The sequence below is a fragment of the Chamaea fasciata genome, unplaced genomic scaffold (assembly GCF_029207755.1).
Source record: "Chamaea fasciata isolate MVZ Bird 193981 ecotype frontalis unplaced genomic scaffold, bChaFas1.0.hap1 SCAF_1, whole genome shotgun sequence".
Lineage (NCBI taxonomy): Eukaryota > Metazoa > Chordata > Aves > Passeriformes > Sylviidae > Chamaea > Chamaea fasciata.
This window is the reverse complement of record NW_027094086.1, coordinates 24,353,249-24,374,511: the sequence shown is the minus strand read 5'-3', so window position 1 is coordinate 24,374,511 and position 21,263 is coordinate 24,353,249. Positions and strand designations below refer to the sequence as shown.

Sequence of the window (21,263 nt, the reverse complement as noted above, 5' to 3'; positions counted from 1 at the left end):
ATGGAAACCGAGCGCACGCGGAGCGCCGCCCTCCTTCCCTGCTTCCCGCCGGCCGCCGCCGCAATCGCCACCATGATGCTGCTGGGCGGCCGCGGGCTGGACGCCAGGTACGGGGGCGCGGAGGGCCGGGGGAGCCCCGGGCTGCAGCGGGGGAGGAGGCCTCGCTTCCAGCAGCGTGCCCGGGGGTGGCGCGGGGGTCGGGGAGCGATGCGGGCCCGGTCCTTCCCGGCGCGTCTGCCTCCCTGGGAGATGGGGGCCGCCTCTGCCTTCCTCCGGTAAAGGCCGCAAAACTTTTGCAGGCCTAGTGTGCTGTGCAGAGATGGAGTAAAGCTGCGCTGCCGGTATGTATGTGGACCTCTCGCGAATAATTCTGTGGACAATTCTAAGCGGTCGCGATAATGAGGGGGGAATGAAAACTTTGACACCCCCATTTAAGAAAACGTAGTGTTTCACGTCCCAAAATTAAATACTAGGTGCATGGGTGTACTGTAAGATCTGACTTGTAAAGTGGGTGATTATGTCTTCCTCCTGGAGGGAAACACTTTCTGACATGAAGATCTTTCAAGAAAACAGGAAATATATACCTTTTACTGAACATCTTATCAGGTAGTTTAATTTTAAAAAACAGCTTTATTAGTACTTAATGAAATTCCTACTTGCCTACTCACCTGGTGAAACCGTCCCTATTCAAGTAATTCTGTGCTCCAGCATGTCCTGGAGGACTGAATAACTTCCTTGGGGTTTTTTTAACCTTAACGGAATCTCTTTCAAACAGTCTTCCAGACAGCTTGCCGTGAAGCAACCCAACTGGGTTTTCGCCCAAGGCAGGACTACTTTTTATTAATGCTTTTCCTGAAGTAAATGTGTTCCTCATTTGAATTGATTGCATTGTAGTTTAGTTGCAAAATACCAAATTTCTTCGAATTTTTCCGATCATCATGTATCCTGATACAAAGTCAGTATTTAAATATTGGTCAGCAGTATTGGGATAGCTTAAGTATATGAAGGAAGTTTTTTGTTTCTGTCTCTTGCCAAGATAGTGGTAGGAGTTAATTTTCTTGCAGAGAATTCTAGCACTTCACATCAATAACCTTGTGTTAGACCATAGAGACTTCTTAGGACCCAGTATCTGGTAGGTACTGTTAGTTGAATTGTCTTACAGCTGATTCACTCAGATCAACAACTGGCATTAGTTCACATGACCATCAGATAATATAGGAATATGAAAACAAAATACAAAGTGAAATATGCGAGTTACTGGAATTACTTACCTAAATCATTAATAATGAAGCATACAGGCATTGGATCAAATAAACTGTTTAGATTTATGTAGTTCAGAAGAAAGTAATTCATGAATGTGATGAATGTCCTTTCAGTGGTATTAGAATTTTCACCTCTTGTGTCCATTCACTTTTCTTCTTTAATTCTCAGTGGTATTTATTCTCTGTAGTGCAATTTGGTAACTGTTTGCAATTTAACAAACGATTAATACCTTTACCAGTTTGTCCTCTACTGCCTAATTTCTCTAGCCATTGCCTTGCTGTTTGGATGGCAGGCTGTTGCAGGAAGGGGTGGTCTTGCTTGAGACTGCAGGTGTTACCACTTCACTAGTAACTAATACCATTAGTAATAGTGAGCTTTTGCTTAAATGCAGGAGGAAAACTTCCAAGCAGATTTTTGCGATTTGGGTTTTCATCTATGGGATCTTTAAGTGTAATCTGCTTTTTTGTTTGTTTGTTATTCATTCATAAATAAGCACATATTACATCAGTTACAACATTGTCTTTTTCAGCATAAATTTCTGCTTTGCACTGAAATGAGATATCCAAGTAATTAATAGTATAATCATATAGTTTTTCTTCTGTATGTGTTGTAAATATTTCTGCCCTTCTTATTTTTCCCTTCTTTTTCTTTGGTATCCAGGGACAATCAGACTAGACAAATGCAAGATGCTGTTTCAAATGTGGAAAAACATTTTGGTGAATTGTGCCAAATATTTGCTGGATATGTACGTAAAACTGCCAGACTACGAGACAAAGCAGATCTTCTAGTAAATGAAATATATGCATATGCAGCTACAGAGACACCAAACTTAAAAGTTGGACTGAAAAACTTTGCAGATGAATTTTCCAGACTTCAGGATTATCGCCAGGCAGAGGTACAGAATTAAAGCTGTACATGTTGTGTTTGCCATCTGAACTTTTCAGTTACTTATCTGTGATTTAAAGGGAAATCATATACTCTGCAATCAGAAGAGAAACAGAAGAAAACACGTCTAAATATATTAATGTCTGAGCAGGGTAGGCTGCCAAAGCATTCATCATTTACCCTCCTAATCACTTCAGGGAAAACTGCCTAAAATTAGTCCTGCTGAAGTCAGGAAAACTATCCCTATGAACACATAAAGTATTTGAGGAAGAGCAAGGGGTTTTTTATTGGTTTTAGACTTTAGATTATGATTTATGGTTAATAAAGTGTTCTTTATTAGTTGTGTGATTTCAGTTGTCTAGCAGCAGGTGAGGCAAAATCAGTCATTTTCCTTTTGCTAAGCATTATCAGAAATAGTATTGAAGAGGTACTGCCAGGGCCCACTGTAGATTTCATAAGTTTGTAGTTCAACATTAAAAGTACAAACTTGATTTGGCCCATATGTGACTGTATAGCCACATTTCTTCTGGATGAGTGAGAGTGAAAAGAAAGGTGTTTGTGCCACTTGCACATTTATGTGTGGTGCCAGTCAAATTGTAACTTACAATGCAGAATTCCAATTACTGAGATTTAAAAAAAATGTCATTCACATGCACTCCAACTAGTTTTTGGAGTTCATATCTATTCGTATAGTAGAACACAGAAAATTCCCATTTATACTTTTGAACATAAGACCCACTATAATTCAAAAAAGAGACTGAAGTAGTTGACGTTCTTTATGTCTTCAGATAGGACTATTTTATTTTGGAAAGCATTGCAAGTCATCTCTTCATAATAACAAATTGGGAAAAGAAAACCGTTTATAAGTAGTTAAAATGTGAAGCAGAGAGTTTGAAATACAAGGAATTTGTGTGGATCTTTAACAGTCTGTTTAGGGAGGGATTTTTAAGACTTAAAAAGAACCTTAGGGTGTGTGCGATTTTGATTTTTCCATAAGCTCATACACATCTGGCTCCAGCTGAGCCACATATAGCTTATGCTTCAAATGATGTAATAGTAAATTATTCTCTGGTATTAAAATTATATTGTGGCCAAAGGTGAATGTGAATTCAGACTTTGTGATCTCTCTGTTTTCATCATTGAACTATGAACCTGTAATTTTGAGGTACATATGTAACAACTTGAATTTTGCTTTTGTTGATTTTAAATGTGTTTTTAAAAACTGATATTTGGCCTACATCCTCCTGCCAAGCCTGCCTGTGAACCAACATTGCCCTGTGAAAGAAAAAAGGCAGAAGCAGCAAAGGAAAAGAGAAGCTTTTAGTCTTTAAATCAAATTCTCCTTTGCTCCTGAAAGCAAAACATATTATCTCAGCTTTGTTTCTTCTGAGCATCAAGTCACTTAACAGTTTTCCTGTTTGCTGACAAAGTAGACAAGAGAAGATTAGCTTGTAAGGATTATCAATTTCTGGTCTTTAGCTGCAGTGCTAGATATATAAATACTGAGGGGTGAGGTACCACAACATGTAGGGTAAGTTAGATGGGCAGGTTCATTGGTATGTCTGTAACTCGTGTGTTGTTTAGAGCCTTACTGCCCTATTCCTTTCTATTCTCTTGGCAGTTCAAGTGAAATTGTTTGACAGTGCACTGGTAGATGGTATCAAGGAGAAACATTTGCTCAGCTGGCATAGATTTTGGCTGACTGGTGACTACCAGTATAGAGGGAACTGTCCCTTCCCAGTAGAGGTGTGGACCTTGTCCTATTCTGGACGTAACAGTGATGGGCCACAGCACTCACTCATGGTCCATAAGTCATTGGCAGATTACACTGGGGCCACTCAGACGCTTTTGTCAGATTTGACAAGCAGGTCTTATCCTATTGCCTGTCTGACCATATGTAGCTGTTTTTCTGACGAGGAGAACTGAAACAAAAATTCATCTGTGAGAGCATTTATGCATTTTACATACCCTGTTATTGGTATTTTTAGTGCACTCAGTACCAGTGATGCTGTTTCCATTATCTTTAAGAAGTGTTCCATTTTGTACAGTACATTTGATAGCAAATATTGCTTAGTCCATAACCTATCAGTACGTGTAGAGCAAATACACTGATCTTTAGATAGAAAGCCACAGAACTCCAAGATGCAATGTTGGATGTATTTAGTACTGAGTTTGATGTATTTAGAATTTTCCATGTTTCATTTATCCTGCTCTAATTAGGAAAAAAGGAATTCCACTAGAAATCAGCTTGAGCTCTTCAGAAAACAAATTCCTTAGTGGTTAATGTACTTGACTGTAGTTTTTACAAAATTTTTAAAAACTCTTATACTAACATTTTTTCAGCATATGTGGATTAAATTCGTATTTAGGTATGAGTCACTATTAAATTAATTGTTTCCCATTTCTGCACACCATGGATATGGATGATTTTAGCAACCTTGTGATTTCTTTCTGTAGGTTGACAGACTGGAAGCCAAGGTTGTTGAACCTCTGAAATGTTATGGGACCATAGTGAAACTTAAAAGGGTAGGTTAAATGTATGTTTTCTCACAAGGAATATTTCAGTGTCCTGGCTACTCATTTGAAAACTTCTTGCTTATTGGGAAAATGGTTCTGATTTTTCATATTTCAGTAATCAGTTTAACTTAATTTTGTAGTTAGGTATCTGAACTGAAGCTGTATATATGTTGGAGGAAAGAGCTTTGATGTGAAGACAAGGATATTCAGGCTCTTTGAATACAAGCAAATGCTCAGAAAAGGCATTTATTTCTTCTCTTCCAAACTTTGTGGATAGTGTAAATTCAGGACTTTTTATTTATAAATAATGTCATTTGTTATTGTTTGATTTTGATGATGATGGTGATGACATTATTACTACTACTACTACTACTACTACTACTACTACTACTACTACTACTACTACTACTACTACTTTGGCTCTTAGTGGTCAATAGGCTGCCTTTAACAGCTTTTCTACCTCAGAATTGTGTTCTACATTAAAGTTCATAACTTAGAAAACACATTTAAACCTGATAAGTAGGTAGTGGCCTAAATTCCTCTCTGTTAAGTTGTCATGATGACCTAAAGATACACAAAAATCTGAGGTCTCTTCATTCACTGTATTTTTGAAACAACGTTTATGGGGGTTTGAAATATTCCGTTAAAGTATCCGTAAGTTTCTTTCCTCCAGGAAAGATAAGCTTGAACAAATTAATTTTTAATGAGCAGATACTAAAAGTAGATGTTTGTAATATTTGTATCTTATGCAGAGAATACCTTAATCTTGCAAACTCAAATCTGTAATTATGTGTGTGTCTGTACCATAATCTGTATAAATCGAAAGCTTAAATTATTTTTATTTGATCTTAAAAAATAGCAAAACAAAAATCTTGCAGTGTGTTCATCATGATTAACTTGAGTAGATTGTGGCACTCCATCTCAAGCAAGCAGTTTTCCCATGTTTTTGTGGTGTTTTTTTTTCCATATGGTGAAGAACCAAGTAATGTCTGGAAGTCAGTGCACAGTTACCTCACTTGGTGGTTAGAGAAATGAGTGTGAAGGAAATGCATCCTGCACTTGAGTAGGAGTACCCACGGTAGTCCTTAGCAGAGCTGTAGACTATAGAGCCTAAAATCTGGTATCTTGATGGTCACTCTGAAACCCAGTTTGTGAGATCTAAACCTGGGTATTTTGTAAGGTATAAATGTTGAGGGTGGAAGACAAGTTTCATGTGTTTGTGGCAGTAGGGTTGCTGAGGAGACACAAAACATTACAGCAGTGCCTGGGGCTTCCAAAGCATTGAAGAAACTGTCTTGAGGTGCACTGCCACTGATAGCCAGTAATGCTGAGGACAGAAGCAACTGAAACCAAGTCATTGCTTTTAACAGTGAATTGAATTTCCTGTGGTCTTTGCCTTTCAGAATGTCAGAAAGCATTGCATAATGTTTATTTTAGCTACAGTGAGGAGTACGAGAGCATTTTTAAACTGTGAATGGGATCAACTCTTTTACCAGTTTACCTTTGAACTTAGATAGAGTTCACTAAAGATGTAGGCCATTAAATGGTTATTTTTTTCCCATTGCATGTTGACCATAAACCTTGGTTAAAACTTCAACTACCTGGTCTTCAGGTATGATCTGTAATCCCTGGGACATATTTAGTGACAAAGGAAATTTCGTCACTCATGTAAATCTGGCACAAGCAGCTAGTTCTAGGACTGTTTTAGCTGTAACTACATCAGCTGACTAAGTAAAATCAGGCAGAGTATGTCATTATAGCTACTTTCTATAAAGGGGATGTTCTCACTGCTGCTTACATACTGGATCTGTTCCAGGAAGTACACAGCAGTATTTCTGTGCTAAAAACAACTGTTGCTTCTTCTGTGGTGTAAGATATCAATGTCCTGTGCTACTAGATGCTTTAAAGAGGCCCAGGTCAATCAGAGTAGTGTTGTCCTGTATCTGCTCATGCAGTAAAATTGTTTCATTCATTTGTTCTGGTTTATGATGCTGAATAGCTTCAGTGGAAGCTAAAACATTATTCTTGTCCCATAACACAGCTTAAATGTAGGATATGAGGATTTCTTTCTGTTTCATTGTTCTATGTATCAATCTTCACATTTCTGCTTTTTGGCAACTCTGTTCCTAGTTCCTTTTCTTCATGTAAAACAGGACATCATAAAACCAAGGTGATCCACGGGCAGAAGAAAGGATTGATTTGCTTTAATAACTTCAGTGACTAAAGCAGGTAACAGTACAGTGATGAGGCTCTGCCAGCTCATTGTCTGGTGGATGAACTGATGAACTGTAGCTGTACTTCTGTATGATTTGAAAATAGATGGGTAACCAAAGTTCTTATGTGTGACTTGAATTCATAGTTAAAACCAAGAGGGACTATGAATAATTTTATATTCTTTGTACCTTTTATCTCATTGCCTATTCCATTCCACTTGTCCTTGAGTGTAACTAAAGCATATTTTCCAAAAATATGTCAAAGCTTGGTCTAAAGACACTGGAGGTGAATGTAGGACTGTTGGTGGTAGTTAGTGGTTAGTTGATGTTTGTGGTGTTTTGTTTTAAATGAAAGACTTCACCTAATCTTTGGTTCTTGTTATATGCTCCACTGAGATGAAAGAGTTCTGTAATGCTTTGGGGTTTTTTCTGAATAAAGGTATTTAGACACTAGTAAAACAAATTTTTTTTTTTTCTCTTAGGTAATGTAACACCATGATTCTTTTGCCATAAATTGCATTTTCCCCAGCTTTTTAATATTTTTAGTGTTTTTTTTTTCTGCACCCTTTTCTTGGACAAAATATGTATGTAATTGGGTCCTACTTTTGTACATCCAAAACTTAAACACAGCTTCACCACTGCAGCCATAGGAGCACTAATTCTTCGTCACACTTCAGCTAGAAGAGCAGTATGTTTCATGGTGGCTGTTGCTACAGAAAACAGAGGTAGAGGAGGGAACAGTTCAGTCCCAGTAGGTATTTCCAAAGTCACTACATCCTAGAAAAAAAATACTGAATTTAATAATGGTAACTCTAGAGCTTTGCATCCTCAAGTACACTTTGCATGGAAGTCAGAACCCTTTGAAGCCACAGTGTTAAATCTGATTGACTGTTTTAAATGAGCCTAGAAAGTCAATGCTGTTAACAGGGCTGTCATTAAATAGCACTAAACATGCAGCTGTGACCATTAGATAGAAAACTTTGTTGTTTCAAAAATAAACACATTATTTTCTCTTTCTCTACCTTTAAAATTTAAAACTGAAAAAAAACAATTTTAAAAAAATCTATTATTGCTTTTCTTGTAGCCACATGGTTTTCATAACAGCAAAAGGCCTTTTCAGTAGTCTTTGACCTTAGAGGTAAATTCCCTTCTGAAAGGATAGCAGTAAAATCAGCTTTGATGGGCTGAAGATGAAGTAGTTTGTCTTATCAGAAGCCAGCTCTGTGTCCCTAAAGATGAAGCAAAATGACAGTTACATACAGGGATATACAGACAGTAAGGACAGAAACAAGGAAGAAACTGCATGTTTTGACCCTGACCTCATGTGCAGCCTCATTACTCAAGGAACACACAGCACTGTGAAACTTGGCAATCTTGTGCTTGTCATTGAGTAGTAATCTGGTCACAGGATCACAGAACTTGCTGAAGGACATGTTCTTAGTTGCATATCCTTCTGAGTGACAGATAACCATTAAATGGCCTACTAAAGATGTAAGCTATTAAATGGTTATTTTTTTCCCATTGCACATAAAAGCATTAAAATTATGAAATCCAAGGAAGGAGCACAGACAACTGTCCAATATGATAGTTTCTAATAGCTCTAACTCCATTCTGGAGTAGTAAATAAAAGGAAAGTGGTATTTTTAGAGTAAAAGGTCATTTGAAATGCATGCCCAACCCTGCCTCAGATTTTGTTAGACCTTAGACTGTATTTCTGCTTGTTCTAAACTACTGCTTCTTTAAACTTAATTTCATCAAAATTAATGACCTTTTCCATACCAGCATCAGTGGAGTGATAAATACTTGACTGATAATCTTACATTCCATGAATGTCAAACAATTTGCAAAACTCAGGTTATAGCATGAACAAAAATTTGAGAAAACTGGTAGATGAACATTCTTAAATTGTCACAGGTCTTCCTAGAAGTACATACTACTTCTCCTTTGGAAATGGAGCAAAAACAGTTATCAACAGTTTTTGCCTTTTCTGGATGATTTAAATTTTATCTTCTCCAGCTACATCATTACTTGGATGTATTTTGTTTCAAATGGTTTTAAACACTTTACTAAGTGCATGTATATAAATATGCAGTTTAACCCTTTCAGCCTTAAAATTCCTATGGTACCTTGTAGCACAGAATTGTTTAGATTGAAAAAGATCACTGTGGCCAACCATTAGCCCAACACCACCATATTCACCAGTAAACTATGTCCCCCAAATGCCATAAAAGCCCCAGGCTTTTTTGAACACTTCCAGAATAGTGATTCTATCAGTTCCGTGGGCAGCCTATAACAATGCCTGACCACCCCCTCCAGTGGAAAAAAATCTTCCTAATATTTCATGTAAACCTCTCCTGGTGCAGCTTACATGTCCTCGTCCTGTCCCTGGTTGTGTGGGAGAAGAGACCAATCTCCACCTGGCTACAGCCTCCTTGCAGGGAGCTGTAGAGAGCGATAAGGTTCCCCCTGAGCCTCCTCCAGGCTAAACATTCCCAGCTCCCTCAGCCACTCCTCATCAGACTTCTGCTCCAGCCCCTTCAGTAGCTCCACTGCCAGCAGTGACAGTAGTTGGTAGTGGACAGGTGACAGCAGTTAAATTTTCTTCATAACTTCTCCTTGGTACTGCCTGCTGCCTGCATTGGTTTTTTTTTTTTTTTTAATGATGCCACTTTATTTGATGCTGCTTTTTATTTCTAAGTACCACATTTATTCTATTGCTAAGTCAGGAATGAGTCTGCCTTCTTAATGCTTTGGCGATCTCAGCTTGTGATCATCTTCTATACTTTCCATGTAAACTTGTGAATATCTTTCTCTTTCCTTCCCCCCATTTTCAATTATGATGTGTGCTATAGGGAGTTCAGCAAGGTGCTAAACTCTCTCAGTCCCCACTGACTTCTCTTTCAGAGGATCAATTAACAGATCACTAAAGTCTGCTTTTATTCAAAGCTCAAGTTTTGTCCATGTTGTCTAGGCAATGCATGTATGAAGGAGAGCATATTTTGTATTATCCTAAATGTATTTCCAACATGTCTCAAACATTTTATTTCCAGGATGATCTTAAAGCAACTTTAACAGCAAAGAACCGAGAAGCCAAGCAATTATCTCAACTGGAAAAGACACGTCAGCGGAATCCATCTGATCTACACATTATTGTATCCTGCATTTCTAGTCACTATGAGAAATAGTTTAAAAATTTCTTGGGACTTAAACTGTTATGTTTAGGAAGTAGTAGTAACAATAATACTCCTTAGAGGGACTGTTTCCAATGTTGAATCTTTTCTTAAACTTCATGTAGAGTTACAGCTGCTACAGAGCAGTAGTTATTCACTTTTGAATTGAAAAGAAACTATGAATTACTTGGTATGTTTATGCAAGAGAGGTAGGCATAGATTACATCTAGGACTTTGGAAGTTTTTAAAAGTACGTGTAATCAGTCAATTTTCTATTTCTGTGGATTTATTGTTTTACTGTTTTTTTCCCTGCCATTTTGGTAATTGTGCTTCCTGCTACCTAGATGGGATATGAGTTTTGTCCAGCTGCATGAAGGGTCGTTATTCCCTTAGAAGAATACTCAACTAGACTACTCTTTCTTTCCAAAGACCAGTCACCCTCCCCAGTGTTCTATTCTGTATCACAGCAGGAAAAATTAAGCCTCCATCAAACTGAATTACAATTTCCATTAAAATCTCATTGAAGTTTCAAATTCTGAAGCAATCAGAATCTAGGGAATGCCAAAATAAATGGAATGAAGACAATCCTACTTCAGTCCCTTTGTGCATACAAATTAGGATACAGGATCTAGGTTCATGATGTGATGTTTACTTTTTATTACATTTTAGTGTTGGACTTGAGAGTCCTTAAGCAGTCTGATTTATTGTTGGATTTTATCAACTCTATTTCAGAATCTTCAGGATCTTTCTAGTGTCTGAGGCATGAGATTGCAGAAAGAGTGAAAATGACTGTGTTGGTCAAACAAACAGAACACAGGAGAACTACATTTTATTTTTGTCTTTGCCAGAGAATTTCCATTTAATATTAATCAAATCAGCCAAGTCATGCCTAATTTGAATTCCTCATGTAATAAAGACAAACATATGTCAGCCACAGAGTTAGAACTTCAGCTGTGTTGCTAAGTTCTCTTTTGTTGGAATTAAGGGAGTAAACTATAATAATAAGCTGTTTTCCCCAGAGGGACACTGGTCCCATTTTTCTCCCTCGAGCTAATTCCCATTTCATTTCATGGGTATGTCACTGGACCTAGTTAATTTCTTGTTTCTTTTCTAAGCTTCTACCAAATACTCTTCTGTGACTTAGTTTCTTGCAACACCTGTTTTCGGTACTTAAGGCTTTGAGTGAAGAGTTACAAAATCTCGGTACAGTCTGATTCTGCACACAGCAAAGGCACCAAATGCTGCCTGTTTGCATTTTAAAGTGATTGACGCAAAACACATAAGTAGGTATTAGGAACAGGAATATGCTTTTTTGCTTTTGAGAGTGTGTGCAGGTCAGATTTCAGGTCTGAGAGAGGCTTTTCCACATTAAAGCACAGTAGCTGGGCTTGTGCAGGGGTTCTCTTATTCTTGAGCAACTGTGATGTTGCAGCAGTGAACAACTATGGCCACAGATAGCAAAGGATCTGTACTCACACCCATCCTACAAATGGGGTGTTAGCACAGCTTTGAAAAGAAAACATTATCAGATTTCTAAAAATACAGAAATACACTTCTGTAAATCAAAATAGAGTTATTTTTCTTAGGAAGTCTGCTAAACTGTAGGTTGCCTGCTTTTTATTTTATTCTTTTAAAAACAAATAAGCAAATCCTCAGGCCAAAACAAAAGCTGTCCTGAAACGTTTTGGCCTGGATAGTTGAATTCTAGCAAAGCTCTAATAAACTACATCTTGGAGCCAGAAGCTTCAAGCAACATAATAATAGCACTAAATATATAGATTTTTGAGATAATTAAAGTAAATAGTTCACAGTAGAAGTGAAAAAGTAGAAATGAAAGTGAACACATCCGGGAATATTGATTGTTACATTGCCATTTTTTCCTTTACTGATACTTCCAGTCACAGGTGAGTGTTCAAAAGAGAAAATACCAAACTGCTGTTGTCCAGACTATGCAGACTCTGCGACTTTAGACACTTCACTCTAAAACAACCAGAATTCCACTCGCAAAGCATCTGTGCACAAATTATGTCCAATCTAAGATGTATTGAGATGTATTTGATTATCACAGAAATAACATACTGTATTTGTACGTATAAGGGCTGCATATGCATAATAGCTCCCATCACTTAGACAGTGACTGATGGAAAGTAATTGAAAATACAGAAAATGTCTTTTCTTCCCTCCTGTGGTTTGGGCAAAATCAAGAGAGAGAGAGATGAACGTGTCATCTTATGTACTACTAAAGATTATCATCAGTTCTGTGCCCTGTAATGGCAGAGTTGTATCTTGTGATTTTAGGCTGTTTTTGAAAGGAGATAGTTTCAAATTGATAATCTTATAAAATAAGATTAGCAGATTACAATCAAAGAAGTGAACAGAGCATGCCTTATGCTTTGGGTTTCTATATATGTAACATTAAAAGCTAGATCACAGGAACTGGACCTGTGGTGTCTTTTTCCATTTAAAAAATTCTCTCTTAAGGTGCAGCTTTGTAGAAATGGGAAGAACCCTACAAGTTGATCATAGGATACAGTACTTGATCCATATACTACTTTCAAATCTCACAACAAAATAGATTTATGATAATACTTACTGACTGAGCCTGTAAGTATCATCAGTGTATGTTTGACCAATAATGAATGGAAAATAACAAGTTTAGACCCAAATCTTGTAGCTTTCAAGTGCAAGCTCTTAAAACTGTACATTGTTCATTTGTAATAGTACACAGTTCTCAGACTTGACTTAATCAGAATAGTTTCAATATCTTTCATTAAATGGTAGTGAACTTTCTATAAAGTTCATAATTATATCTAATTAAAATAGCTATCCAAAATGCTTTTTATAGTAACAAAATAAGAAAAACTATGTATTTATGTGTTAGGAATTGGTTGATGTGTCCCCTTCCCAGTGCCCTGTTGAAGATGTTTTTTATAAGATATTTTAATAATACAAAAATATTTAAAAACATAAAATACCTGAAATGTATTTGAATCTAAAAATTACAATAACTGTAGCCTGCAAGATTGAGATATTTACAGGATAAGTATGTTAGTTCCAGCTGCTGTTATAGTTGTCTATTTAAATAATTTTTAAAAACTTTCTAAGATGAGGTTCAGCACACTATACTGAAAAAGATTCTTTCTGGACTCAGCAGGTTGATCTGCAGTAGAAAACAAGGAGTGATCTTTCCTGCTCACCCACCACTCTGGCCTGTGCTGGATTAAGTACCTAAACCCAGTCACTGTGTTGTCAGTGTCAGGGCTGGCTCAGTAAAACTGTCACGATTATTACAGAAAATTAATCAGGGCAGAGGGATTTTCTTGACTGGCTGCAGCTGGTCATTTTTCATGTTTCACATCAAAGTCACAACAATGTAGAAGGCATGTTGTATATGTTCATAAAGCTACAGATTTAAAATACTGTAACACAGATTTGTATTGTCTTGAAAACTCAGACTTAAATGTTTTCATGGCAATTACAGGAAATAGCTTTGTAGCAAATGCAAGACTAATTTCACCTTTGTGTCACTTTACCAGGCTGAAAGTGAACTGCAGAGAGCGACACTGGATGCTACTCGAACAACTCGGCACTTAGAGGAAACCATTGATAATTTTGAGAAACAGAAGATAAGGGACATCAAAGTATGTGGGCTTACATTTCATCTTGCATAATAAAATTACTATAGTTAGTCAGGGACAAGATTAGCAACATTCAGTATTCACTGAAATGCAAATCTCATGGTATTCATTAATATTTCACAGAATTGTAAATTACAGGTATGTATAGAATCTACAGATTGTATATCCTCAACCTGTTATAAAAGACTGTCTTCAAAATAGTAAAATTTCTGACTGACTCCATCTTGTGAATACATATTGGACATTATCAAGGGACTTTTCAGTAAGACATGTTATTCCTATCACATTTTCTCTTTACTTTTGAGGTATTTATTTAGAATTTATTATTAAACAATAACTGCATAAGTGATAGCCCAGCCAGCATTTATGTTTAACTTCTGTAATTCAGGTCTGACTACTTGAAAGTACTAAGTATCATGCAGTTAGACTACAGTAATTCTTTGAAGTGAAAATGTACTTTACTGCATTAAGAAAACCTTTCTTTTCATTTGCTTTCAGAACATATTTTCTGAATTTATAACTATTGAAATGTTGTTCCATGGGAAAGCTTTAGAGATATATACTGCTGCTTACCAGAATATCCAAAATATTGATGAAAATGAAGATTTGGAGGTAAGAGTGATTGAGATTTGCTTTTCTCTTCCTGTATAAAAGCAGTTTTCACAGTTGGGCTATACATGTCCCACACAGAAAAATGCAACAAATATTTCAGGTTCCCAGAACAAACTCATGTATACCAAGCCTTTTTTTATTTGCACTTCTTCAGCAAGAGCATGCAGGTTTGTAATCTCAGAGAACACAGAGAGCAACTACAGTGGCAATCTAATCTTTCCCACAAAACAGAGAAAAAAGACTCAGAAAATTACCTGCCACTCCAAGCTCAGCTAAACATAGTTTTTAAAGAACACTTCTGCAGTTAATCTTGCTCTAAAGATGCACCTAGAAAAAATCTCACACTGCTGTGATAAGATAAAGACTAATTACTGCAATAAAGATCTCCCTCTAACCTGAATTTTGTTTGCTTGTTTTCATCTTTGAATCACTTTTATTAGGTTGTTCTAGAATTAAGAGACGTGTTATCTACTACATTGGGGTTTTTTGCCTTGTGGCGGTAACCAGCTTCAAGTCCCCCTTTCTTTTCTATTTGAATTATAGTCTCTCTTTCCCAAGATCTGCTTTTCAGTCTTATTCATTCTTGCATTTCTTCTGGATGTTGGGCCTTTAAACTTAATATCATTGAAATGTGTGTTGTGTATATATGTTTGGTTTGTCAAAAAAGTTGGATCATTTTCAGTCTTTTTTAGTAAATTCTACTAGTCACAATTTTATTTTGTCTATGACATAGCTCAGAACCAAGTTAGCACAAGACTTAAAAAAACACGATTCTTCAGTGACAGTCATACTTGAGACTACTTGGAAATTTTACTTCATTTAAACTATGCCATGGCAATTTTGTACTATTTTAGTTTCACAATTATAATGTCACATGGCACTAATTCAGAAATCTCCTTTAAGTCAGTACTTCATCTTTCACAACCAAATTTTTAATCTCATTTTAAATTTCCTGTTAATTGGACAATTATTTATTTTTGATAAAAATACTGATCATAATATACCATCTCCTTCACCCAAAGTCTTGCACAAATAGCTGTATTGGTTATTGAAATAACTTGAAAATATAATGAATGTTACGGTCTCCTCTTAAGAGAGGTCTCCTCTAACGTCTATTGTAAGGGGTTTCCCAAATTTTTCTTCAGTTGTAGATCTCCTGTACATTGCAAGTAAAATTTTTCTGATGCAGTTGTGACCAACAGCAGGGATTTTCTTGTGAAGGGGCCAAGCTCATCTTTAGAAGAAATGGAGAGCTTGGAGGAGTTGCAGGGGTTCTTACTTCTAGCTTAGGCTGAAACTCAGCTACATATGTTGGTGGGAAACCATTGCAGTTTTCCCTGTGTAAATGTCCCCAAACCTCTGAAGATTGTTTACCTTGACCACATAAGTATGTTGGTGTCTATCTCACGTTAAGCAAGGACCTTGTTTCAGCTAAAACCGATTAGTCCAAACTACGGCTGATGCACATCTCTAGATCAGGTTTCATTGTCCAATGCTGCATTTCTGCAAGCTTCAGTCTTGGTAATTCTTAGCTTGCAAGTATCTAAGTCACAGCTTTCTCCATTTGATTAGGTTTTTCGGAGTTCACTTTATCCACCAGACTATCAGTCTCGCTTAGACATAGTTCGTGCAAATTCCAAGTCTCCCCTGCAAAGAACTGGCTCCTCAAAATCTTCGCTGAGAACAGCACAGGTAAGAAAAAAAATTACCTACTAAATCACTGTATGAAAGCTCTGCATGACATAATCTTCTAGCTAATGCACATGGATCCACTGTCTTTACTCAGTTCAGGACCGTCAGAAATGTAAAGAAACTTTCAGTGGTATAAACACTGTATTAAGCCCTTGATAATGCAGCTTTATCATTGAAGGGAAAAAACCCTCAGCTTTTAAAGCTGTGTCGTTTACTTTTGACAAATGCCATTTCCAGCAATACTTGGTCTTCCATTAACAAACTGTGGCATCTTGCAGAGAAGAGATCTAGAAGCTTATTTGAAATTCACAGTAGTGACATTCTTTAAATACTTGCATATTTTAGTGTTCAGATTCTAGAGTGTGGCCTCCCAGATCCTAATCCAGACTAGTCATATCTTCTAGCAGCAGAGCAAACCCATGACCAACAGACCTCTCCTTTTATACTCTGAAAATTCACCACAGGAGGGGAAAAGGTTTATAAAAATGAGAGAAACAGCTGAAGACAGTGACACTCTTTTTGGACCAGCTACTGTGCAAAAATCTTTGCCACTTGTTTACAGCAGTCAACTTGCAGACATTGCAAAATGGCTAAACTATTTTTAATTTATTGCAACTGTAAACCTCTAACTACAATGATTGTTACCATTGTTTCAGTTAAAGACAAAGCCACATTTAAAATGTATCTTAACTTTCTTCTTTGAATAGAATCATGCATTGATACTGTAGTAAGGAAAACTTTTCTTGACTTCCTACACACTTTACACCTTCTCTGCTCTCAACACAGAATGGATCAATTATTACAGTTGAGCTGTTCTGTTGGTGAAAGTATGAATTGTGTCATCTGAAAGGATACAACCTAGTGACTCCATGCATGAAGTACTACCTTGACGGAGTAACTTGCCAGTCCTCTCACTCAAGCAAATTTCATGTTCAAGCTACTTCAGAAAACGTAAGAGATAAAAAACAGAAAATGAGAAAACTGAGAGTATGTACACTGTGATTTCTCCGAGAGGTGGAGTTGAGGGAACTGACAGTGGTCAGAACATGGATTCTTAGGCTCCAGGCAGTGCCTTGAAGCCTGTGGGAAAGCTAAGGACAAAACTCTCTCAGTCTGGTCTGGGAAGTCATGAGGAGGAACCCAAAAAAATCCCTATAAACAATCCCTGTAGATAGACTCCTCCTGACACCTGGTGTTTTTCCAACTTGTTTACTGGTAGGGATGTTTACAAAAAGGTGGTGTGCCCTAAAGGACCAATCCTATTCATTGTACCTAAACACTGTATAAAAAGAATCTTTCAATGGACTTTGCCATAAGCCCTCTGAAGAAATCGGAGTTCTATGTGTCATTACATGAATTGTAACGATAGTGGAGTGGAACTCCATTTTGACTAACTTGCAAGTTAACCTTTATCATTTCCTAGACTGCTCTCTTAATTATTACTTTGGGTGTTAGTGTTCCTATAACCTTTCTTGTTCTGAAAAGAACAGGAAGTCATCTAGACCTAGAGGGAAACTGCAATACAAATCAAAATAAGGTCATCTTACTTGGCTGTGCAGTGTGTGTGCAGAGGAGGATCATATGGCAGAAAAAAGGGGTGGAACACCCTACTAATGCAGTCACCATAGGGCAGTGAAGAAAAATTCGGGCAGCCCTTCCTGATTCTGTAAACAGCATGATGCTGAATTACAATAAGGACTGTAATCTTTGGAACTACCAAACATCCCATGAGAAAAAAAAATGCTGTATTCAGAAAAATTTTCAGGTGATTTGCTTTATCTTTTCTGTGGATCTTTCACTCTGAAATTTTTGACAAATCTAGTCTCCTGCTACACAGTTATCCTGTACTGTATGTAATGAAGTACTTTGCAATTTCCAATGTAAAGCAGTATAAATAATGAGGGAAGCAGTTCACAAAATCTCATGGCACAAATCTGTGGGGCAGGGGAGGCCACACACACACAAACACTAACCTGTACATGGGGGACAGTGTGGGAAGTCACTGCATACCATATAGAATAAAGTGTGCCAGTAACACAATTCAGGTATTTTCAGAGGATTTAACACATACCATCCTTGAATTTATTTCTGGCTCTGTGGATTAACTTTGTATTATCTCTATGTTAAAAATCTAAAGTTCTCCTTGAGCTTGATTCATTTTCTCACAAAGAGCTATGTCCTTCATTTTACAACACTTCACTTGGCAATTTATCCTCAGTGTTTTGGTTTAACAATTCAGGTTGGTATCTCTTATATTTTAGAACTATAGCAAAACAGAATGACCTTTTCCAGATATTTTAAATCAAACTTAACTACATAAATTTTATCTAAATGCATTAAATATAACAAACTTTTATGCTGACACTCTGTAGGACAGCAAAGTATCATTTTAACCATTACTGAAAATGTTTGCATCCGAATGTTCCAACACTAAGACATGGGGAGAGAATTGTCATGCTTCTGTAGTAGCATCTGCAGTGAAACAGAGCTGAACTGCTTAAGCAAGAACAGTCATCACCTACATGCAATTAGAATTAATTTTTACATAAAATTATTTATGGTCAACAAATTACTATTTTCTTTTTCTGCATTAAGTTATGAAAAATTAAATTCCAGTCTTGGTATGTTTTAGTTCTTTGGCACAATAACTTGGATTTAAACTGCATAATTTCTTTTCTCACTTTCCTTCCCTGATCCAGTTTGGTTCTTAGGGATAGCCATCTTAGCACCACCAGTGCCAATATTTATTAAACTATTTTGTTTATTGCTGCATGGTCAGAGGTATTTGAATAGTGAGCAGAAAAAAAGCCATAAAGCCAAAACACTTCTTGTTTCAGGAAAGGGGGGGTGAGCTTTTCTTCAGAAACATGATGCAATTTCTGCTGAAGAATTTCAGATGCTCTGAACTAGAAGAAAAAAATTAGAAAATTAGTCTATCTCAGGGAAATTCATTTCACCTTAACAGGCTCAATCTGCAGCTTTCCTTAAACTCCAATTACAAATCACTGCCATTGTCTTTTTCTTCATTCACAGAATGAGAGACTGCTGCTTTAGACATTTCAACTCAAGTTAACCCAGCTTCACCCAGTGATTAACTCCATTTTCTGTTGTGTTCAGGAATCTTTAAGCAAGTATTTGCTTCAAGCTCAATTATGTACTTTGTGAGCATCAACAAGACTAAGGATTTTTCTGCTTTCAGAAGTTCAATGACTACAGTTTGCTTTATGCACACACAAAAAACTTACATTACATACATGGCTGTATGAATTATAACATCTCAGAAATCAATTTAATAAAATGAGCATTTAAGGACTTTTGAAATAGGGGGCTGCTTAAAAAAAAGGCAAGCTCTGTCTTCAGTACAGAAGTTTTTATTATATCACTGTATGTGAGAAGACACAGAAAATATAACCAAAATTAGAGCTGCAGATGCCCTTAGAGAACTACTAAACCTGAAATAATTTTTCAAAAGCATTCCAGATGCCTTGGATAACTGTCTTCAACGTTCTCTTTCTCATGGGGAAACAAAAAAAAATCCCTATATCCTTCTTTAAATTGTAAATGTTGCATAGTCCGTGAAGAATCTATCTTCAATAGGAATTAGACTGAGCCCTCCTTAAAAAAAAGTACAGACTGTAAAATCTGTCAAATGAGATGAAAGCTTGGCAGCTGGCACTTGTTTTTAATGTTTGATGAACCAAAAAAGAGGAGCCACTCTAAAGGCAACCACTGATGGGCAGGGAAGGAAGTTCATCTATGGATCAAGACACTTCTACTAAGTTTGTCTAATTCATTCTTGGAAAAAAATAAAAAAAAGTAAAAAGCTTAGAGCAGCATAGCTTTTAACTGAAGAGGTCTGATGTCTTCAAGATAAGATTAGGCCCTGATACTCATCTTCAGCCTGCTGTTTCAACAGCTAACCCAGGAAAGAACTGATTTGTATTGTGTTGATTTTTAGCATTAATTGGGTAAAAATACCATTTTCCCTATAATAGTTGTCAAGGACTACATGGATTTTTTTAGCTTTTAAAAATCATTATAGCATTTTTATTCTGTCATGTATCTTCCCACTGGTGTGCATATAATGAAGAGTTAATAAATGAACAACTCAGTCCCCCCCCCATGAAAACTCTACAAACATTTAGACTGAAAATGCCAATGGAGAATTATTTTTTGTTTGCAGAGAACAAACAGTTGATACCCTTTTGTTGGATTTTTGTTTTAGCAGATTTCCCACAGAAAGCTACGAAAAGATGAAGAAGAGGATGAGGAGGAAGATGAAGATGATGAAGAGGAGGATGAGGAGGATGAATTTGATGCTACTAAGGAAGTGAGATAGCAAAGCTGTTCTAAGAGGAGGTTTTTCATTAAGGGGGAAGAAAACCCCTTTACCTATAGGCTTTTATATGTTGGATCTAAAATTTCACTGGGGCTATATATTTAGAATTCCAGCAGGAGCATGAAATCAGCACTGATTCCAGAGTGCCAGACAACAAATGACCAGTTTCAAAGAATGGAAAAAGTCCACTGAAAGTGGACAATTTCAGTAGCTAGAAAATTAAATATTTAAACAGATGCCTGTATTATATTTGCATAAATGTTATATTGTAATCACATTTGCTTAAACTTAGGTGATGAACAGTGTCCAAAAACTGCACTAAGCTTTCAAGCAGTTACAAGCATTGTTTTCTTGTTACTTTGCCAATATATTACCTCTCTAGCTGTACACCTCTTGAATTTATTAACTACTCTAGCTGTAACTGTTACAATTGGGTATACACATCCTAAACTGTAGTAATTAAGAAACTGTTTGCAGCAACAACCTGTTAAGATTTCATGTTGCTATTGACTAGGATGGCAGAAGGCAGGGTGAGGTGTACTTTTTTTCTAATTTTCCTCAGGCTTTCATCAGGTTCCGATGACTTTTGATTACACATTCAGAATGAACAGTCACAAATAAGGACCTGGCCCAGTTTCTTGTGTTCAATTCTGCTTTGCTTTTAATAAAAGTGCCTTCATGATAAAACTAGTGGATATTTTATCTAGTTGATATTTATTATATTAGTTGACATGCAATACACAGTTCAAATTTCATATGTTTAGCTCCACGATTCAGTTTCTGGCTCCATCAAACATACAAGAAATTGCACATTTTGAGTGTAATTTCTTGTCCTGTTTTGGAGACAGAGGTTACATGTGTTCATTTTTTAATAGTGTGTGGTTGTCTGCCAGAAAGCTCCTACCACACTGTTCTCCTCCACTTTTAGTATCTG

General features: G+C 36.8%; 1 protein-coding gene across 5 annotated transcripts; it reads left to right on the top strand.

The window, feature by feature from the left end:
* The first annotated feature begins 39 nt into the window (after positions 1-39).
* CIBAR1 (CBY1 interacting BAR domain containing 1) lies at positions 40-21,016 on the top strand. Of its 5 annotated transcripts, none has more exons than XM_066178823.1 (9): positions 55-107; positions 300-341; positions 1,924-2,158; positions 4,606-4,674; positions 9,929-10,030; positions 13,585-13,689; positions 14,185-14,298; positions 15,871-15,990; positions 20,219-21,016. In XM_066178823.1, exons 1-9 carry the CDS (start codon positions 73-75, stop codon positions 20,327-20,329), a joined length of 933 nt encoding a protein of 310 aa, XP_066034920.1. In that variant the 5' UTR covers positions 55-72; the 3' UTR covers positions 20,330-21,016. The 5 variants fall into 5 exon arrangements, with proteins under 5 accessions (XP_066034939.1, XP_066034929.1, XP_066034920.1 ...); XM_066178814.1 differs by having other exon boundaries at positions 20,216-21,016; XM_066178842.1 differs by lacking the exon at positions 300-341 and having other exon boundaries at positions 40-107.
* Positions 21,017-21,263: the final 247 nt, after the last annotated feature.

Bases quoted from the DNA above. Each gene is read 5' to 3' on its own strand.
- CIBAR1 (XM_066178814.1), top strand. From the start codon at position 73: ATGATGCTGCTGGGCGGCCGCGGGCTGGACGCCAG. The intron at 2,159-4,605 runs GTACAGAATTAA...TTCTTTCTGTAG, and splicing joins AGGATTATCGCCAGGCAGAG to GTTGACAGACTGGAAGCCAA. The intron at 14,299-15,870 runs GTAAGAGTGATT...CCATTTGATTAG, and splicing joins ATGAAAATGAAGATTTGGAG to GTTTTTCGGAGTTCACTTTA.